At 38.0% G+C, this 20,689-nt stretch overlaps 1 protein-coding gene across 12 annotated transcripts in view; it reads right to left on the reverse strand.

The window, feature by feature from the left end:
- The window catches only part of RALGAPB (Ral GTPase activating protein non-catalytic beta subunit), a 105,649-nt gene that overhangs the window by 48,989 nt on the left and 35,971 nt on the right, over positions 1-20,689 (reverse strand). For 7 of the 12 annotated variants that reach the window (XR_004032955.1, XM_030825534.1, XM_030825532.1 and 4 more), the window contains 9 exons: positions 19,739-19,870; positions 13,574-13,752; positions 11,984-12,132; positions 11,638-11,854; positions 9,350-9,385; positions 7,933-8,134; positions 4,692-4,859; positions 4,121-4,235; positions 3,597-3,744 (listed from right to left, as the gene is read on the reverse strand). Coding sequence is in view for 11 of the 12 variants with exons in the window: in XM_030825534.1 (XP_030681394.1) it covers positions 3,597-3,744; positions 4,121-4,235; positions 4,692-4,859; positions 7,933-8,134; positions 9,350-9,385; positions 11,638-11,854; positions 11,984-12,132; positions 13,574-13,752; positions 19,739-19,870 (1,346 nt within the window). In the remaining variant the exon portion in view is untranslated. The remainder of the gene's footprint in view (positions 1-3,596; positions 3,745-4,120; positions 4,236-4,691; positions 4,860-7,932; positions 8,135-9,349; positions 9,386-11,637; positions 11,855-11,983; positions 12,133-13,573; positions 13,753-19,738; positions 19,871-20,689) is intronic. The other 5 variants (XM_030825535.1, XM_012512001.2, XM_012512002.2 and 2 more) reach the window with 2 other exon arrangements.

Below are 20,689 nucleotides of genomic sequence, written 5' to 3' on the forward strand. Positions count from 1 at the left end.
GTATTTTTAGTAGAGACGGGGTTTCACCATCTTGGCCAGGCTGGTCTTGAACTCCTGACCTCGTGATCCACCCATCTCAGCCTCCCAAAGTGCTGGGATTACAGGCGTGAGCCACCACGCCCAGGCTTTATTTTTTTTTTTATTTTTTATTTTTTTGGAGACGGAGTTTCGCTCTTATTGCCCAGGCTGGAATGCAATGGCGCGATCTTGGCTCACTGCAACCTCCGCCTCCCGGGTTCAAGCATTCTCCTACCTCAGCCTCCCAAGTAGCTGAGATTACAGGCATGTGCCACCACACCCTGCTAATTTTTGTATTTTTAGTAGATACAGGGTTTCACCATGTTGGCCAGGGCGGTCTCTTGAGCCACCCGCCTCGGCTTCCCAAAATGCTGGGATTACACCATTTATTTCTTAATAAAATATTCTTTTCTCCAGCATACTTTATTGTAAAAATGCAGTATATATTAATAATATGCATAAAATACAAAATGTGTTAATCAACTGTTAAGGGTAAGGTTTCTGGTCAACAGTAGGCTATTAGTAGTTAAGTTTTTAGGGAATCAAAAAGTTGTATGTGGATCTCAACTGCTCAGGGAATTGGCATCACTAACCCCCATGTTGTTCAAGGGTCAACTCTACTAATAAATCCACTGATGGGTCAGAAGAGACTCTTTAAAAATTCCCTAATTCTGGCCAGGTACATTGGCTCATGCCTATAATCCCAGCACTTTGGATGGGTAAGGCAGGTAGATAATTTGCTATCAGGAGTTCAAGACCAGCTTGGCCAACATGATAAAACCCTGTGTCTACTAAAAAATACAAAAATTAGCCGGGCGTGGTGGCGGGTGCCAGTAATCCCAGGTACTCAGGAGGGTGAGGTGGGAGAATCGCTTGAACCCAGGAGGCAGAGGTTGCAATGAGCCAAGATCGTGCCACTGCCCTCTGGCCTGGGTGACAGAGTGAGACTCCATCTCAAAAAAAAAAAAAAAAAAATTCCCTAAAATAAATGTGGGCCAGGCACAGTGGCTCACACCTGTAATCCCGGCATTTTGGGAGGCTAAGGAGGGAGGACTAGGGGAGCCCAGAAGTCCAAGACCAGCCTGGGCAACAGAGCAAGACCCTATCTCTAACAACAACAAAAAATTAACCAGGTGTGGTGGCACACGCCTGTGGTCCCAGCTACTTCAGAGGCTGCAGCAGTAGGATCACTTGAGTCCAGGAGGTTGGGCTGCAGTGAGCCATGATTGCACCACTGCGTCTAGCCTGGGCAACAGAGCAAGAACTTGTATTTAAAAATAAATAAATAAATAAATAAATAAATAAATAAAACTAAATACATAAAAATAAAATGAATGTGAAGGTCAAACTTTGCTTTATATAAAAACATGCTCATTATCAGATATTTTTTAACTGGTGTAAAAGACCAGATGTAAGCATCTCAATTTTAAGGGTAATACTAACTAAGGAAAATATTATGGAATACTTTCAAAACTGAGTTCTAGTCTTAAAAATAAAACAAAAATTACTGTCTGTTTTTTCTACAGGGAAAAAGAAACAAATAAATAAAACAAAAATTATAAAATAAAGTCATAGCAATACCTTTCTGACCACACTGCTTTTTAAGAATGATTAAAGCCACACAGTCTGGGGCTTGTTGACATCTGCATACCCTGAAGTAAGCTTCATTTATTTATTATCAAGGAACCCATTGTCCTGGAAAGGCTAGGACAGAAATGAGATGGTGAGCCTAACACACTGCTTCTCATCCCAGTGGGAGGTACTCTTGCCCACTATGGATAAAGAGAAGACGGAAAGAGCTTTGCCACTTCATGGCAAGACTAACAACTGACTCTTCCTTGTAAAGTACATAGGGAGTGCCTCAGAGCAAGGGTATAACAAAACCAACTACTACATCAATCGTAAAAATTATGATTTCAAGCAAAATTATGTTCTTTAAATAACCTAAAACATTGTAACTTGGAGGTTCTCACATATCAAAACATCCCCCTCCACATAAACCACCCTCTGTGTTCAGAATGTATCTGAGACAGTATCAATGCCACTGGTAGACTCTGGTTCCAAACCTTGGTCAGACTGACCACATTAACTTCAGGTCTCTAAAAGCCCAGCCTGAACAAGAATATAGCTATACATCGTAACTGAGAATATAAAGAGCAAAAAACTCCATTTGTGAGTCTAGAAAATCGTGTCCACAATTAATGGCTTTTGAGACTTATGAAACCCTAAAAAACTTTTTGCCCAGCTACAGAAAACTCCAGTCACCTACTAATTAGGTGTCTCTGGATAAATATGGTTCTTGGCCGTTGTGAGCCATCTCTTCAGGATCTGTCTCTCAGTTTTAGGGGCCTTTTAGAAACCATTTCAAGGATTGTGTTCCTGTTGGAAGGACATACACCCCACCTCCTCTGGGGGCATAAGGGCTTGAAGGGAATGTCTGATCCCACTTTTGAACAGATAAAAATCTAAGATGCTAGGAAGAAGCTGAATTCTTGTCTTGCTAATGAAGAGAAGAAAGAAAACCTCTAACCACTGCCAAGGTCAAGTCATCCTCAGAGATCAATTGCTCCATAAGCGGGGAGTTCTGCCACCCAGGTTTGTGGGCTGGGATGGTATTTGCATTCACATGGTTCAGTGGGGACTCCTATTAGGTGGCTGAGGAAAGCCCTACTTTCCTAAGAGCTTCCACTGTCAAGGGTGGTGATCTCAATAACCAGGATTGCACTTCAGTGGCAACAACTGAAAACCCTTTGCTTTCAAATGTAATACATTGCTGTTTACCCAATTTGAACATCAGATTAGAGGAAGAAAAGAAGAGCTCCTCTGTTCATCAGGGTCTCTCTGAAGATTTTCGGGGAGATAAGACTGTCCCTTAGTGCTAACACTAGATTTGTCAATCACTAAATACCTTATATTTTGAAAAACATGTAAAAAGGGGGGGAGTTTAAGCATTTAAACAAACAAGATAATTTCAGGTTTTGTGCTGTGAAAAAAATGATGAAATAAGATCATCTTTAGCAAGTATTGTTAGGGAAGCTCTCCCTTAAGAAGATGATGAAGAAAAGCTAAACAAAAATCTAGGGAAAGAACATCCCAGCAGGAGGGATATAAAGTAAGGTTCTGAAGAAATCATTAGCTAATGTGTTTGAGAAAAAAAGGACTAGGAGGAAAGTGCAGACTGACCTATAAGTAATGGGCAGGAGTAAGAGGAAGAGGCAGGAAGAAGAGGAAGGGGCAGGAGGAAGAGGACGAGGCGGGAGGAAGAGAAAGAGGCACGAGGAAGGACAGCAGGAAGAAAGGAGGAAAGAAGAGAGGGATGGGAAGGAGAGGCCAAGAGTGGAGAAGAGAAAGAAAAGCAAAAGCACAAATAAATGACCAACCAAGACAACTGTAACACTTTACTTCCCTCATCTCACTGCTTTAAATTTTTTTACATTAAAAAAATAACTTGTGCCTCTGATTCAGAATAAGTAGAGCTACATTAGGTTTAGGCTCCCGTCACCAACTGCCGCCTCCTCAGCAGGCCTGCAGTCAACAGTACTTTGGTTTCACTTACAAAATAATGTGTGAATACAAACCTAATATCATTTGGGTGTTGTTGGGGTCCGTTTCAGTTTGCAAGGCACCTATTAATATATTCACAAGTCTCAACTTCAGGGATAGAAAAGTTATTGGTTTATCATAAGAAGAGCTGTCATCGTTACTAAACTTTCCTTCCAGGACCACCTATGGAAAAAACAAATAATATTTAACATCAGCTGTTGCAGCTCATGATGCCCATGTGGGAACAGCTAGAGTGGAGGAACATATCAGTCTAATGAGAAAGGCTTTCAGTCTAATATTAGCCACTGTACTAAATCTGTCACTAACAATATGTTAATAGATGTCCTTAGCCTATAACTGCTTGAAAACTGGTAGAAAAACTGACAGAACTAAAAAAAAAATCACAAGTCAACTTTGTTAATTCACTTGAAATAACTTGACGAAATAACTTGAGTTGAAAAATAAAAAAAGCTCCTGTTCCATTTTTAACATTCGATTTGACTTAAATTAGTACAAAAAACAGAATATAGAATATAAAAAAACTTTAACAAAACATTACCTCAGATTTGACTGTGCCAAAATGATGAGGGAGGGGCAACAAAGAAAGCAGGATATTAATGGAGGATCTTCGCAATTCTGTTGGATTTACATAGCTTTTGAATTTTGAGAGTTCTCTGCCAAAAAATAAAAAGCTATTAGTATTTTTGAACTAAAGTACATTTTTAGCTACTGCCAAATACATATAATGCCAATTTTTCCAAATCCAAGCATTGTGTATTTGTGTGTTGTATATTTCTAAGTTAAACTGTTACTGAATTAAACTAGAAGTTGATTGACTGATTTCTTTATCTAAAACGTTAAGGCCTGCTCTACAAAGGTAAGACCTCTGTGTTGGAGTTGTTCTTACCCTTCTAGACCAGGCCAAAAACGATTCAACAAGCCCACAGACAAATCAGAACTGAAGGAGTTCAGGGATGAGGTGGGTTTGGACACACTACACTCTAATGTCGCCTGAGTTCTTTTGGACTATGAAGACAACTGGACAGGATACATTAGGAAACTGGGGAGGAAGCACCAACAGACCAGGCCAAATCAGACAGTTGATATAATAGCAGAGAATGATAGCTTACCTGTCAGGCAGAATGGTTTCAAGAGCTGAAATAAAGTAAGGAACCACAACATCAATCCCTTTCAAGTCACAGCAGAACAAAGGAGGAGAGTTTAGAATAACGCTGGCCAAGACAGGATGGCATACATAATCATTTATCTGCAAACCTTGAATTAAAAGCATGTAAAATCTAGGAAAGCAAGAAAAAAATTTTAAACAAACTGCTGATCAAAAGTTTTCATAATTATTATCTGCTACATAGTTACTGAAAGTCTATTTCCACTCGTCACTATTTTTACCCTTTAAAGAAAGGGCATTATTGGAATTACTGGAATTTACTAGAATTTTATCCTTTAAAAGTTATTACTGGAATTACTGGAATTTTACCCTTTAAAGGGTATTACTGGAATTAGAACAACTCTGAATCATATACACTAAGACTCAAATCATCTTTCTTAATGAAGAAAAAAAAAATTCACGTCTATTGCACCTTCTCAAAGCTTAAGCCTTGCAACTCAAAGTTCTAGGGGACTGCAAATAAGGCAACTAGAACAAAACAAAACAATAGGCTGCAGTACTTTTCAATAAACTGGGGGAATTGCTGAGTTAAATTCCGTGAGAGAAAAATGTTGCAACATTTAGTAATTCCTAGGGGAAAAGGTGTGTTTACATTTTTGTCCCTTCCCCATTATTTTTGGGGGGACAATGAAAGAAAGAAACCTGCATTCGATCATCTGTATTCATCATGAAGGTCACCTGAATAAGATTCCTTTTAGGAATATACCTGAATATACCTTAGTTTTTAACTCCACCCCCAACCTCTAATCGACTTACTAAGCATTCAATCTCCTGTTATTCAAGAGCAACTACACTGTTATACTCTTCTATTGTGAGGTGCATTTCTCTTCTCTGCAAAACTCTTCAGAAACAACTTCATCACCTACTGGTTACTGCTCAACCCATTTCAATCTCTCTCTCTCCCTAGAACTCAACTAAAACCATACTAGCAAATAACCAATGGGCTCTCGATTGCCAAATCCAAGAGACATGACTAAGTCTTAACTCATTCTGCCTTTTGAAAGCATTCAACCCTCTGACTACTCCCTTCTCTCCTTGTTCTTCCCTGATTTCTATGACCATTTTCCTTTACAGGTCCTCTTACTCTACCTGCCCCCTAATGATGGTGTTCCTCAGTCTGACAACCTTAGCTCTCGAAGCTCTCTCTTTTACTAATCTGATTTTAAACACTTCTTAAGTCACTAAATATAATCAAATCATTCTAACCCACACCTCTCAACTGAACTCCAGATCTATTAGCCCAAAGCTTACTGGATATCTGGATGTCTACTGATTACTATGGTACTTCTGTGCACAATATCTGGCACAAAGTAGGACTTAATAAATAGTTCTTGATAAATATCCCATAGGCACTTCAAATTCAGTCGACTCAAAACTAAACTAATCACTTGCCCTCTCATGAATCTGTTGTTTTAGTTTGTCCTACTACCACCCATTCAGTCTTATGGCTCAGTCAGAAAGTTCATGGTGATAGCCTTCTCCCCTACTACTAGAGTACCATTTAGGTTATCTCCCCAGCCCAGAGTTCCTGAGAAACATGCCCCCACAACAAGGGGGTGAGCTCCAACACCCTTATGTGACCCACCTTCACAACTGTAGCTGACTAGACCAGAGACAGGCAGATTAATTAGATCCTCCTTCCCAGGAGTCTGTAATTAAAATTCAGAGATACTAATTGGCCCTGATGGTCACCTAGACCAAGGCCATGAAAACTGGGAACTTTTTTTTTTTTTGGGGGGGACAGAGTCCCACTCTGTCGCCCAGGCTGGAGTACAGTAGCACGATCTCGGCTCACTGCAACCTCTGCCTCCTGGGTTCAAGCGATTCTTCTGCCTCAGCTTCCCGAGTAGCTGGGAGTACAGGCGAGTGCCATCATGCCCGGCTAATGAAAACTGGGAACTCAGAAGCACATTACAATATGAGAAAATGATCTGCAGAGAAGAGAAGAATGAAGCAGTTCTGGCAGACCAGGAAGACAGAGAAAGAGAGAGGAATAAAGTTGTTTTGGTCCTTGAGTATCTGCTCTTCATGAGGCCATACTGCATTTCCTGACCTTAGCATTTAATAAATATCACTAGCTTCTCACAACTTCTTCTCCTTTTACTTAAGTCAGATTGAGAGGGTTTCTGTTGCTTAAACCAAGCGCCGATAGTTAAGATAACCCTGCCTAGTTGCCTGTATATACCATTCTTTTTCATATCTATAAAATTCTGTACTTGGTTCCCTCTGATAGGGTCAGTTTAATTCTGTCTCCTGAGAACCTAGCAAGTATGCAGGTATCTAAACACTCTGTTGATATTAACCTCACTTCTGCACCTGTGTGAATGATCAGTTAAGGAAGGCAAAACAGTGTCAAGAAGAACGGGAGGCCATTATGAGTTAATTTTGGAGAAAAGTGACAAAGTCTAAAGTATAATGGTGGGGATAGAGTGAAAAGAGAGATCAGAAAGAGGGCTAAGTAGAAGAAAGGCAAGAGTTGGTTGATCAACTAAAGATACAGAAGAAGAGGATTCTCAAATGACTCTTCGTTTCTGGCCTGAGCAACTGAATGGATGGCAGAGGCATTAACAAAGATGGCTGAAGCCACAGATTTGGAGAAGATGACCCTAACCAACTTCCTAACATAGGCTAAATACTACTCATCCTTTATAAGTCCAGCATAATCACTTAATCCCCCATAACTCTTTCCTGAATCCCCTAGAGCAAATAAATGTGCGCTGCTTCTTTCCCTGAATGCCCACAGCACATTATCTGTGCCTCTCCCATCAATATCCTATTCCTGCTGGATCATTGTTACGTGTGTACATGGCTTTGTGGCTTTGCCCAGAAAATAAGCTCCCTGGAGGCAGGATTTACAGCTGACTTATTTCTGGACTGCCTACATGGGAATACTGTGCTAAAAATTTGTTAACAAATTATTGTGGTCCTTCAAAATCTCTCCATATTAAAAAGATTCAAATAAGATGACATAAATAGCACTTCTAAAACAAAAAGGGTGTTAAGGGTCTTTACCAAATCTGATGAGCCAGGTAAAATGAAAGATTTCAGGCAAATGTTGATCACTTACAGACATCTGTAGGTATTTCAGACCAATATTCACTCATCGGTTCAGTCGGCCAAGCAACACTACAATGGCTTCACTATCAAAACTATATAAATGAAAAAACAAACAAAAATTCCAAGACCTGGATAAATAAGCTGGCAGAATCTCTTCTCCAGTCTTCTTGCTACAAAAAATCCTACACAGTGTCCCACAAGCCTCAGCTCTTCCTGCTTCATAGTTATCAGGAAATTCACTTGCATCAAACATAGGATTGGAAACCATGGTGTCTGTGGACATTTGTGACCCTTTCCGTCGAAACTCCATGCTAGCTTGTGTTGTAATGGCTGGGGAGAGAAAAGGAGGGTTTTATTATATTTGCAATATGCCACGTAGGCTCATGGGACCCTGGACACAAAGATCAAATATTGGTGTCATTAAATAGCTACTTGAATCCAATAAGTGCTTTTGTTTAGCAACTATGTCTTAATATTTTTAAAAAGGGCTCTCTGAAATCTTCTTTGAAAATAGGTTACAATTAATTTACAGTGGCATTGTCAGTTTAACAGATTGTACAAGAAGCATTTTTCAACTGAATTTTTGATCAGCAGAGTACATTTGTATATATCTGTATCCACATACAGATATATAATACAGAATTTGGCTTTTCTATTATTTCTTTTCTGTTTTTTCTTCCCTCTACAGAACGATGCTTAAACATTAAGAAAAATAGCTACTGCAATTTACACATTATCCCAGATGGACATCCTAATTAAATGGGCAACCCTATGCCAGTCTGTATACTTTAGGGAGAGGGCAAAGTAAGGATGCAAAGTGGGCAGGGAGAAAAAGAGAGCATTCCCACCACCCACCCAACTCCAAAACACACACCAAAGAATCGCTCAACCAAGCAAAATGAGAATGAATTTTAACAACCACAGACAGCAGCTAACTTGAGGCTGATAAATCAGAAAATTGGATTGATAAAAAAGATTATCAAGGTCATTCATTATCACTGAAACAGAAGCCCTTTGAAAGTTGCTTTTATTTTTAACAAAAGATTTCACAGTGTATTGAAAATCACTCTGAAATCTTTTATTACTCTACATGAAATGCTTAAATTATTTTATAATAGATTTAATAGAATACAGAGTCAAGCATAAATCTTTATGCAACTTCCCATGAGCCATTTTTAGTCCTAAATAAGCTATCCAGCAATAATACATTTGAAAAACACTACATGCAGAATGCATACAAATCAAACACTAAATCTGTATAAAAATAAGCTTAAAGCTTTAAAAAAAAAAAAAAAAGCCAAAACACAGTTAGTGCAAAGTCCTGGAATTCATGACATGACCAGACTAGTATACAGAAATAATGGGACTGATTCAGGCAGATTAATTTGCTTTTGCCAACAATCTTCCCCATTCAAAACACAGAAAAGTATTTTTCTTCCCAAGTGCAAAAACTACAAGAGACAATGACAATCAAATTTTTAATGGAATTATGAAAAAAATAAAAACATGACTGCAATTAAAGAGAAGCTTCTGGTTCCTACTTACAAGATTTATAAGAAAGAAGAATTTGGATAAAAGATGCTGCAAGATAATAGAAATAAATGGAAACAAATCAAAGGACAGTAGTAATTATAAAATACCTTAAAGATGGTGAAATTTTACAATAAATTAAGAAGCTTTTTAGCTTTTTAAAAGTTAAATTAAAAGCTTTACGATACCACAAGCTAGTTCAAAAACATAGGAAATTGTGCATTCAGGTCCAAAATTATGATTTTTGTATCATGCAAAACAATGAACGAAGAAAATTACACAACTACAAAGAACTGAGGTTTTGAAGTGCCCATAACGTGCATTAAAATTTTAGTTCATTAACCCTTCCCAGCTCAATGTTACTTTTACAAAGCACAGTGTACTGTCATGTAAATCTAAAGCTAACCAGTTCAAAGAAGCAAACACTTTAAGTTAGAGGTGAACTACATGGCAGAATTCCTTGATGGCAGCCAGTACTTAAAAAACAGTTAATATACCCAAGCCTCCCACCAAACTTGAGACCTCAAGATTGGCACCTAGCATTCTAACCTCTTTAACTATTTGGACACCTCATATCTCCTGGGTAATGTAACAGCCTTTATCATCTCTGAACACAATGAGGAGAAAACGAGCTTCTATCCTCTCCCCAGCAAGGAAAAATTTTAAAGTAAGATGTTGTTCACGTATGATTTGAAGTCTGGTTTTTATCTTCCGGTGCAAGAGGATGAGCAAAGCTGTTACAAACTCCCTGGAGAGCAAAAAGATCTATAAGTTCCCTTTAAGCAAGCCCACCAACCAAGCAGCAGGTTGAGCCATTCTAGATTCACAAATTTCAGTGTCAACAGCTCTATACCCAAAAGTTACATTGTAAGAATTACATCTTAACAAAAATAAAAAAGAAAAATAGGACTGAATTCATTCTAGAAAATGCAAATTAATAAATATAAACATGGTACAGAAAACTCAAAATATAAGGTACATGAACATAAAGACAAGAATAACCCAATAGTCGTTTTTTAAAAGTTTTCACTTATTGTAAGTAAGCACATTTACCTATCCCAGAAGCACTACTTTCAAATTGTGGATAAAATTATAATATGAAAATGGAAGAATATAAAGTGTCTGAATTTGAACAAAATAAAGCAAGCAAAGATATCCCTAAACTCAACCATGGCATTCTCAAATTATATTCCTAAAAATCTTTATATTCACAACTTTTCTAAATTAAAGATTTGTAAGACTATTTAAAATAATTACATGTATAATGTTCACAGACATAGATCCTAGTTCTGAGATGATAATAATAATAGCTAAGCATTATAATAACAGCTAAGAATTCATTTCTGAGAGAAAGCAGAGACCCTTCTGGTCATTGTATTAGTTTTATCCTTGGAATTCACAGTCTCCCTAGAGATACATAAACTAATGTAATTAGACATCTTTTTGTCTTGATCTATTTCCAACCCCAGTAGAAGAGTGGTTTCTTACCAAACAATCAATACACTCATTAATGTATATATCACAGTACCTGGCCCATAGTAACAGCAGCTCAATAAATGCCAGCCATTGTCATTTTTCAGCTAAGACATATAAATATTCAAAACATTGTGCCCTACCCCACCCATCCATCCTGCACCCTATGCCATTACTTTCAAATATAATAGTTAAGATGACAAAAAAAAAAACACTAGCTCTTATCTAGACAGTTTCCTTTTTATAATAAAATCTAAATGAAGATATCAGGGTTGGGCTATTAATTCTCCACCAATCAATCTTATTAAGTTAAAAAGCAAATAATATTTTTGAAAGTGTGCCCTTGAAATAAAGTTCTCTAGACTAAAATCTGAGAGGTTAGAGTGTAGTGTGAAGCAAAAATTTTCTGATGTTTACATGTACTAATGAGTGAATGGCTGTCAAAATCGAAGAAAACACTTCTTGTAAAGTAAACTTCCAGTTCGAATTTTTAATTCTTTATATAAATTTTATTATCCTGGCTGACATGAAGGGAACTTCCAGGTCACCTACTGAAAGAAATCTGATTCAACAAAATGTGGCTAACCTTAAATATGTCTAATAAAACCAGACAAAAGGCCAAACCTCATAGAACATACATAAAAAGAACAGGGAGGAAAACTTCTTAAGTTCTGTTACTTCAGCTGGAAGGGGTTAAGCACAAGACATTGCTTGGTCAGAAACAGAGAGCTTTTTAAGATACATATTAATCTTGCAGGTAGGAAAGACTAAAAAGAAAAAGAAAAAGGAAAAGGAAAATAATGATAACATATTTCTTGAGTAATATTTACCAGTCATGCTGCTGTCTCTGTTTATCCCATTATGAAGTTTACAGTGAACAAATGCTGCATCAAATAACCATGATCCAAAGAGATTCAAAATGCTGTTAACCTTTGGTCTCCGAGGGGCAGGCAGTGGCCGGGGTTCTGAACTAGTTTGATTTGGACTTGACAGAGGAGAGGTGGAGGACGTCTGGTGCTGAACTTTAGAGGCATGAGTAGTACTAACCTATTAGAGGAACACAAGAATACACCCATACCAATGAAAAGTCTGAGAAAACAGCAAGACTTTATAAAAAGAATGGCAGATTAAAAAGCCAACCTTATATAGCATAACAATGGTGATGTAAACTCTTACTGTGCTTGTCTTCATGGTGGCCTTATTCACAGTAACAGCCCGGTGCCTCCGGTTATGTGGTGGGGTGGTACTGACAGCAGCACTTTGAGGCATACTTAATCTATTCACAGGTGTTGGGGGAGCACTGTCTGATCGGGGTCTAGAAATACCTTAAAAAAAAAAAGACAAATGAAATTATTCTTCATAGGTCAAAATATATGATCAGAAAATTTTTCCCAGCAAGCTAGTGAAGGCTTGGGACATATAGACTATAGCAGAGATTGCTAGTTGCCTCTCAGTATCTACTCACTATTTCTTCCTGAGTAACAGAACACAAACTTTAGCTGGAAATGGCTACCCAGAAAAAAAATGACTCAATTTTCAAGCTCCCTTTGCACCTAGATGTGGCCATCTTTTGACCATAAAGAAGTTGGTGGCTGTTGGGTAGGTCTTGTAAGAGATCTTCTTAAAGGACCAATTATATGCAGACTCTCCTTTCTTCCTAATTCTTGGACAGGATGTTTGGAACTCACTCAACCATTATGGCCCATGAGGCACTGTGCAAAGAATGGAGAGCCAGCAGATGGAAGGGCCTTGGATCCCTGCTGGTGATGGAACCATTATACTGGCCCGGTACTGCCTCGCTCTAGATTTAACATATGTGAAAATAAGCTATCTTGTCTATAATAGGATTTTTGGTTGTTACGTAGCAGCCAAACTTAATCAGAGCTAACATATTAACTGTACGTTGGCCGGGATCAGTGGCTCACGCTTGTAATCCCAGCACTTTGGGAGGCCGAGGCGGGCGGATCACAAGGTCAGGAGATCGAGACCACGGTGAAACCCCGTCTCTACTAAAAAATACAAAAAATTAGCCGGGCGTGGTGGCGGGCGCCTGTAGTCCCAGCTACTAGGAGAGGCTGAGGCAGGAGAATGGCGTGAACCTGGGAGGCGGAGCTTGCAGTGAGCCGAGATTGCGCCACTGCACTCCAGCCTGGGCGAAAGAGCAAGACTCCGTCTCAAAAAAAAAAAAATTAACTGTACATTAATAAGTATACATAAATATTTTAGAAAATATTATAAATCACTGCCTTTCAACAGGTTAAAAAATTGACTTTTTATATATCTAAAATGTGAAAAACAGCTTAAAAGAATGGCTCACTAAAAGTATAATTTGCTTTTTAATGATATACATGAGAATGGTCCCAAATGCATTTTCATCTGTATTTTCTTAGATAGCTAGTATGCATGAACACTCTTTTCTTTTGCAATCATTTATTCTCATCCTTTGTCCATTTATCTGCTAGGCCTAATTCTTGTTCTTAGCACCTTGTTTGATGTATTAGGTGGGTGCAAAAGTAACTGCAGTTTTGGCCACATTACTTTTAATGGCAAAAACCGCAATTACTTTTGCACCAATCTAAATATTTACATAGAAACGATAACCCTCTGGCTATTTTATTTGTTGCAAATAATTTTTTCCTCGCTTGTTATTTGTCATCAAATCTGTTCATCTTTTCCTTCAGATGTTTTCTAATAACTCCTAGGGTTAGCCTCTAGAGTTATCTAAATGAAGCTCTTCATACATCTAGCAACATACACAAAATTCACCTAAGAATGCATCCACCAGACAGCTGATTCCACGCATGGCACGAAAAAATATTTGAGGCAGATGTTTAAGGCAGGGATACTGATTCAATTCTTGCGGCATTCCGCTCACATTCAAGAACTGTTCCTGAAATTTGGGAGTAGAGCTTATAATAGCTGGGTTACTCAAATCCACAGGATTACTATTAAAAGAGAGGAAAGAATTAATCACAAATTTAGAAATTTCTATAGCAATAAAATACATGTAATCTAATTTAAGAATAGGACTGTGCCTATTTCTCTGATTCAGAAAAGAGACTGATTTGTATTTAATGGGCTAGTGATTCAAATATCAACACTTCTTTACAGTAGATCTGCAGTGTGGTTACATGAACATTGCCTATTCAGAGCATGAGAATCAAAGTAAGACTAGAAAAAGTTTTAATTTTTTAAGAGTATACATAGATGCTTTTTCTAATATGTTAAGAATTAAGCAATAGAAGATGGACATGGTGGCATGTGCCTATGGTCCCAACTACTTGGAAGGCTGAGGCAGATCACTTGAGCCGAGGAGTTCAAGGCTGAGGCTGCAGTGAGCTATGATCATGCCAATGCACTCCAGCCTGAGCAACAGAGCAACACGCCATCTCAGGAAAAAAAGAAAAAAAAAAGCAACGGAATGGTAAAGCTATAAATATGTCAAAAAGAGCTCCAAGGAGAAAATTTTACTTTAATATTAACATTTTCAATTAAAAAAAAAACAACTATATTTGAAAATCAGGATTAGTGTTATAGTTTTATGTTGTGTTCATGTGTATGTACTAAAGCCATAAATTTCAAAAGTGTATTTGTGTTTGAACTACATTTTATGTACAGTTTGAAATATTTCCATTAAAAAACAGATTATGATTTTTTCACTCAAATGGTCTGCTTAGCATTCCATTAAAAAGCCTCTCCAATTCAAAGTAATACTGATAATCTAAAGCTGGTAAACAGAATTTCCACTAGCTACAAGGCAAAAGAACTAGGCTGAGAAATAGGAATCAGTGATCTACCTTTCGAAACCTCTTTTTCCACCCACCAAAAGACTTAATTTCAAGTAATTGTAATTGGGGAAAGGAGAATGTATGTCCATGTAAGAAAAATGGGCTTCCAGTGGTAGCACACTATTTCCATAGAACTGTACTAGTCCATCAAGTAAGACAGAGGAGGGGAGATTCGTCTCCAGCAGCAGTGCCTGCTGGGGGCTGTAGTTCAACTATTCAGAAATTAGAAGAACAAGGAGTAAAGCTGAAATGGAACTACACCTAAGTCCCGCAGAGCTTGGCTAAATTCATGTCTATTGCAAATCAAAAACTGGAGAGAGAAAGATTCATACCAGCTTCTCCAGAGGTAAACCAGGAATGATTTTATTGGCTCCCAAATATTTGGAGAACAGATTCAAGAAAGTAAGTAAAACTTGAAATAAGAATGGGTAACAAAGGATACAAAAAACTAAAAGAAACTGCATTCCTGCAGTTCCCAATGCCCCGTGTACCTGACACATTTGAGGAACCTGTTAAAAAATTCAGATTCCACCTAAATTTACTGAAACTATCTCCAGATGGGGCCTAAAGGGCAGGTGGGCATACACAAGTCCAAAGACAAGCATTTGAGAACAGTATGGAAACAAAAATGAAAAATATTTTTTGGTTTTCCTGGAAAAAGATAAATCACTAACATACAAGACAAAATGTTGATGCCTATCTCCCCATCATATTCAACCTTCATCCTAGGAAATCTGCCAACAATCACAAATAATCACAATCATAAAAAATCCTCATGACCTGCCTTCTACCCACTCGCAGCTCGTTTAAGAAAGGAGGTAAAACTGTCCTAAAGGAGGTATCCAGATGTCTGCCAGAGACCTAATTAATGAAGATAATTTGATCCAATTTTCCCTTTGGAGAAACTAAGCAAAGGGAAAGCCCCCGTGAACTGAAAGGACAAACACTGAAGTCAAACAGTATCACAGCTATTTACACCACTGGGCAGTTATCAAGAGACTGCATGTCCCCCTCTCAAAGGCAGGAGGAAACAGGGACCCAGGAGGAAGCCTGCTGGAGAAAGAGAACAATGTGCATGCACAAGAGAATCAAAAAAGCAAAGAGAAACAAATGACAGAGTGGCTTGTCCTGAGGCTGCCTTCATCCCTCCCCAGCATGAGAAAGGGTTGTTCGCTGCTACATGGAGCCTAGTAAGACTGCTCTATCTTCACATAATCTCTTTTTCTCACCTGCATTTGCTTAAGTCGGCTCCTCTTTCTGCAATCCAGAATAACTCTGACTAAAGTACCAGTCAGCTCAAGAACAAAGATTATCTAAGAACTACCTCTAAAAGAGATTCAAGGACTAGAGTTTTACTGTTCATTTATTTCAAACTCTTAAGGAACATAAAACTTTGACACAACAGACCATAAAAAACGAGAGAAAGTTTTCCTATCCAATTCATCAAAAGATAGAACTACAGACAATTCAGAAAAACATTAAAAGAAAAGCATTCCATAACCAAGCAAAATTTTCTTTCAGGAATGACAGATGGTTCAACATTGGGAAATTAATATTTCACACCAACAGATGAAAGAAGAAAAACCACTTAATTGCTTAAATGGATCCAAAAATATTATTTGAAACAATTCGGTACTATTCTTTATTTTATTTATATTTTAATTTTAATTTTTTTTTTTGAGACAGTCTTGCTCTGTTGTCCAGGCTAGAGTGCAGTGGTATGATCTTGGCTCACTGCAACTCTGCCTCCTGGGTTCAAGCAATTCTTGTGCTCCAGCCTCCTGAGTAGCTAGGATTACAGGTGCACCACTATACTCAGCTAATTTGTTTTTCGCATTTTTTTTTTTTTTTTTTTTGAGATGGAGTCTCACTCTGTCGCCCAGGCTAGAGTGCAATCTCTGCTTCCTGGTTCAAGCAATTCTCCTGCCTCAGCCTCCCAAGTAGCTGGGATTACAGGCATGTGCCACCACACCCAGCTAATTTTTGTATTTTTAGTAGAGACAGGGTTTCACCATGTTGGCCAGGCTGGTCTCGAACTCCTGACCTCAAGGGATCCGCCCGCCTCAGCCTCCCAAAGTGTTGGGATTACAGGTGTGAGCCACCATGTCCAGCCTGTTTTTTGTATTTTTAGTAGAGACGGGGTTTCACCATGTTGCCTAGGCTGGTCTCGAACTCCTAAGCTTAGGTGATCCACTCGCGTTGGCCTCCAAAAGTGCTATTATTATAGGTGTGAGCCACCGTGCCCGGCCTATATTTTTAAAAATTTTTAATTGCTGGCCGGGCGAGGTGGCTCAAGCCTGTAATCCTAGCACTTTGAGAGGCCAAGGCAGGTAGATCACGAGGTCAGGAGATCAAGACCATCCTGGCTAACACGGTGAAACCCCGTCTCTACTAAAAAATACAAAAAATTAGCCGGGCATGGTGGCAGGCGCCTGTAGTCCCAGCTACTCAGGAGGCTGAGGCAGGAGAATGGGGTGAACCCGGGAGGCAGAACTTGCAGTGAGCAGAGATTGCACCACTGCACTCCAGCCTGGGTGACAGAGTGAGACTCCATCTCAAAAAAAAAAAAAAAAAAAAAAAAAAAAAAAAAAAAAAAAATTTAATAAAATTTTTAACTACTTAGGAAACCAGGAGCATAAAAAAGAACATCTAATATCAACAACCAACATCCTACTCAAAATTCCATATATTAGAGGCATTCCGATGAAAATCAGACCAAAAAAGGTGCCAAAACAGTATCACTTTAATTCAACAGTGTTCTACTTCTGATGGATGCAGTAAAATAATATACAGAAATAATTGTAATAATAGCAACCTTCAAGCACCTACCATGCACTAGGCATCATACCGTTTTATATGCTTTTTCTTCTTCAATACTTATAACAAGATGGTAGTATCATTATTCCCATTATGTAGACTAAAAAGAAACTGAGGCACAGAGAGAATAAATTGCTCAAGTTCACAAAGAAAAAACTAGCAGAATTTAACTCAGGTCCAAGTCTTACTGCATCCAAAGTACTTTTAATTAGTCACTAAAACGAGTATGAATTATTAGAAAAGAGACACTTCTTATTTGCATATATGTGCCCATATCTCAGAAGAATCAGTGAAATATTCAGAACTCTTTTAAATGCTATATATAATATACAAAATAACATGCAGTAAGAAATGTTCTTTACAGCAGTAATAACCATCTAGAAGACAGAATAGCAGAAAAGAGTTAGCTTTTCAAAACATCAGCAACAAATACCTAGAAACAATGGTAAAGAAAATATTAAAAATCTTTGTGAAGAAAACTGTAAAACATTCCAAGAAGACATGCAAAATTCTAAAAAAAGAAAAAGACATGCTCTTAGAAAGGCAGACTCAATATCAGATATCAGTGTTTCCTAAATATAAATACAGGCTTAATACAATTCTCATCTTTGGCAGAGTCTGGCTAGCTGTTCACCACTTTCTCTTTTCTTCTCTGTTCTCTAGCAATTAAGTGTGGTGTGTGTCTAAGTTGTGGCTAATGGAATATGAGTAACAGTGATTTATATTACTTCAAGGCCTGACACATAAAACCCTCCCACAAAATTTTCCTTGCCCTCTGTTCCCCATCTGCTAGCCAGATACGAGACTCCTGCTTATAACATTGAGGCCCTAATGGAGTCATCTGTTGAAGATGAAAGAGCCTCTGCCAGCTGGGTCCCTGAACGACTATGTGAGCAGAGCCAGTCCTGACTCCAGACTTTATAAAAGATTTTCAGGTTCATTTGCTAAAGCAGAACATATTCCTTACCCTAATTAATACACAATCCAAACCCCAGAAGGTTTCGCTGAGGTTTTTCCTTCTGTTTGCTTATGTTTTGTAACTTGAAAAATTGGTTCTAAAAATTGATCTGAAATGTTAAACAGGCAAGAAGAGATAAATATTCTAAGAGAAGGAAAAAGAGAAAAAGACATTAGACCTACTAAATATCAGTAAATATTATAAAGTTAAAATAAGAGTGTGAATCTGATATAAAAACAAATGAAGAAATTAATGCACTAATATGTGAACTAAAGACAAATTCCAGGCTGGGCGCGGTGGCTTGATGCCTGTAATCCTAGCACTTTGGGAAGCTGAAGTGGGTGGATTGCTTAAGTCCAGGAGTTTGAGACTGGCTGGGCAACGTAGGAAGACCCCATCTCTGCAAATTACATGCGTGTGTGTGTCTGTGTATGTGTGTGTGTAAGTATGTGCGTGTGTGTTTATATATATATAAAGACAGATCCTGAGGTATATAAAGGAACTTAATATTACAAAGGAAACAACATTGGAAGAAATCATAGGTGACTATCTGATCAAAGAACACAAAGGAAATAGAAAATGATCACAGAAAGACATTTAAAAACTAAGATCACTGACAGCTGAAAAACACAAACTGTAACTACAAAATGTGAAGAAATGATAAAAAATGATTAACATACCTAACTTACAAAAGGGTCATAAAGAGTAATTCAGAATCACTGATACACAAAATAGAAAAATTAGGCTAGTCAAACCAGAAAGAGAAGATATGCAAGGAAAAAGTTTAAGAATCAGTTTACAACAGAATAAATGTTCCACAGAGCACACAGATGGGGCTGGAAGAGGGACAAGTAAAAAGTGATGAAGCTGAACTGAAGAGAATTACTATATAAAAGACAGGGAGAGCAGGAAGTAGCAGTATACCCCTCTGCGAAATTTTAGGGTGTATCTCCCACTGAATCTTTAAACAGGCTATTGGAGGAGGGCTCTGAGAGGCAGATTGACCAGTCAGTGCTGGGCACAGAGAGAAGCAAGGCAACCTCCAGTCCCCACAGAATGTGACAAAATCCCAAGAGAAAGATCATCAGCCAGGCTGCAGTAACAGGCAAGAGAACAAGTGCGGCATCTACCACAGGGAACACGTTCCTAGAGAGTGTAAACCAAGAGCAGCTGAGGACAGCCTAACCCTGCTGGGATGGGGAGAGCAGGAGGCACAGGACAGAAATGTGCTTGTTGTCCGGCTGGGTTCCAATTGATGAATGGTGCTTAGTGTCCACATTCTGAATTCAAACGAGAGACTTACAGCATGGTTCCTGCCCTAAGATACTTACTAGGTAAATGACACATTAAATAATAAAATAACAATACCTTAACATGTGTAAAAAGCGAAACCATGTCTGTGCAACACACTCATTATCCATTTCTGGAGGGATCAGACTGGCATCTTCATCGGGAACTTTAAATGGAGGAAATGAAGGACCATATGTAAAGCGTAGCAATCTAGAAAATAAATGCACACCACTGAATCCATTTCTTAACAGATTGAAAAATACACTCAAGCATAGAAACAAGACAGAGAAAACAGATGAAACGTGTACCTCACGTAAGTGAACAAGACATGGAAACCCGCATTTATAAAACAGACAAACTGAAAGAGGATTTCTAGTTTTTTTATGTTTGGGATGATAGATATGCCAATTACTCTGATCAATCACTACACATTATACATATACATCAAAACATCATCACAAATATGTACAACTATTATGCGTTCATGAAAAAAAGTTTTACATTGAAAACAAATTGGAGACCTTCAAGATGATTTCTAATGGAAAGAAGCTGGGAAGAAGAGAGTATATGCTGGTGTATATATTTTATATGTAATACACATGTTATCATCAGCATCCTCTTTACAAGATACACGAGTTTTTGGGTAAAATAAACAAGTATACCAAAAAAAGAGTGTTTTAAATTTAAGATACTTATTTAAGTATTAAGTATCTTAAATAATTTAAAATAATTATTATTAAAATACTGTTACTTCCTGCTGTCCCTGTCTTTTATCTAGTAATTCTCTTCAGTTCAGCTTCATCACTTTTTACTTGTCCCTCTTCCAGCCCCATTCGTGTGCTCTGTGGGACATTTATTCTGTTGTAAACTGATTCTTAAAGTTTTTCTTTGCATCTCTTCTCTTTCTGGTTTGACTAGCCTAATTTTTCTACTTGTGTATCAGTGATTCTGAATTATTCTTTATGACCTTTTTATACGTTAGGAATGTTAATCATTTTTTATCATTTCTTCCCATTTTGTAGTTATAGT

This window comes from Nomascus leucogenys, chromosome 13, assembly GCF_006542625.1.
Source record: "Nomascus leucogenys isolate Asia chromosome 13, Asia_NLE_v1, whole genome shotgun sequence".
Classification (NCBI taxonomy): domain Eukaryota; kingdom Metazoa; phylum Chordata; class Mammalia; order Primates; family Hylobatidae; genus Nomascus; species Nomascus leucogenys.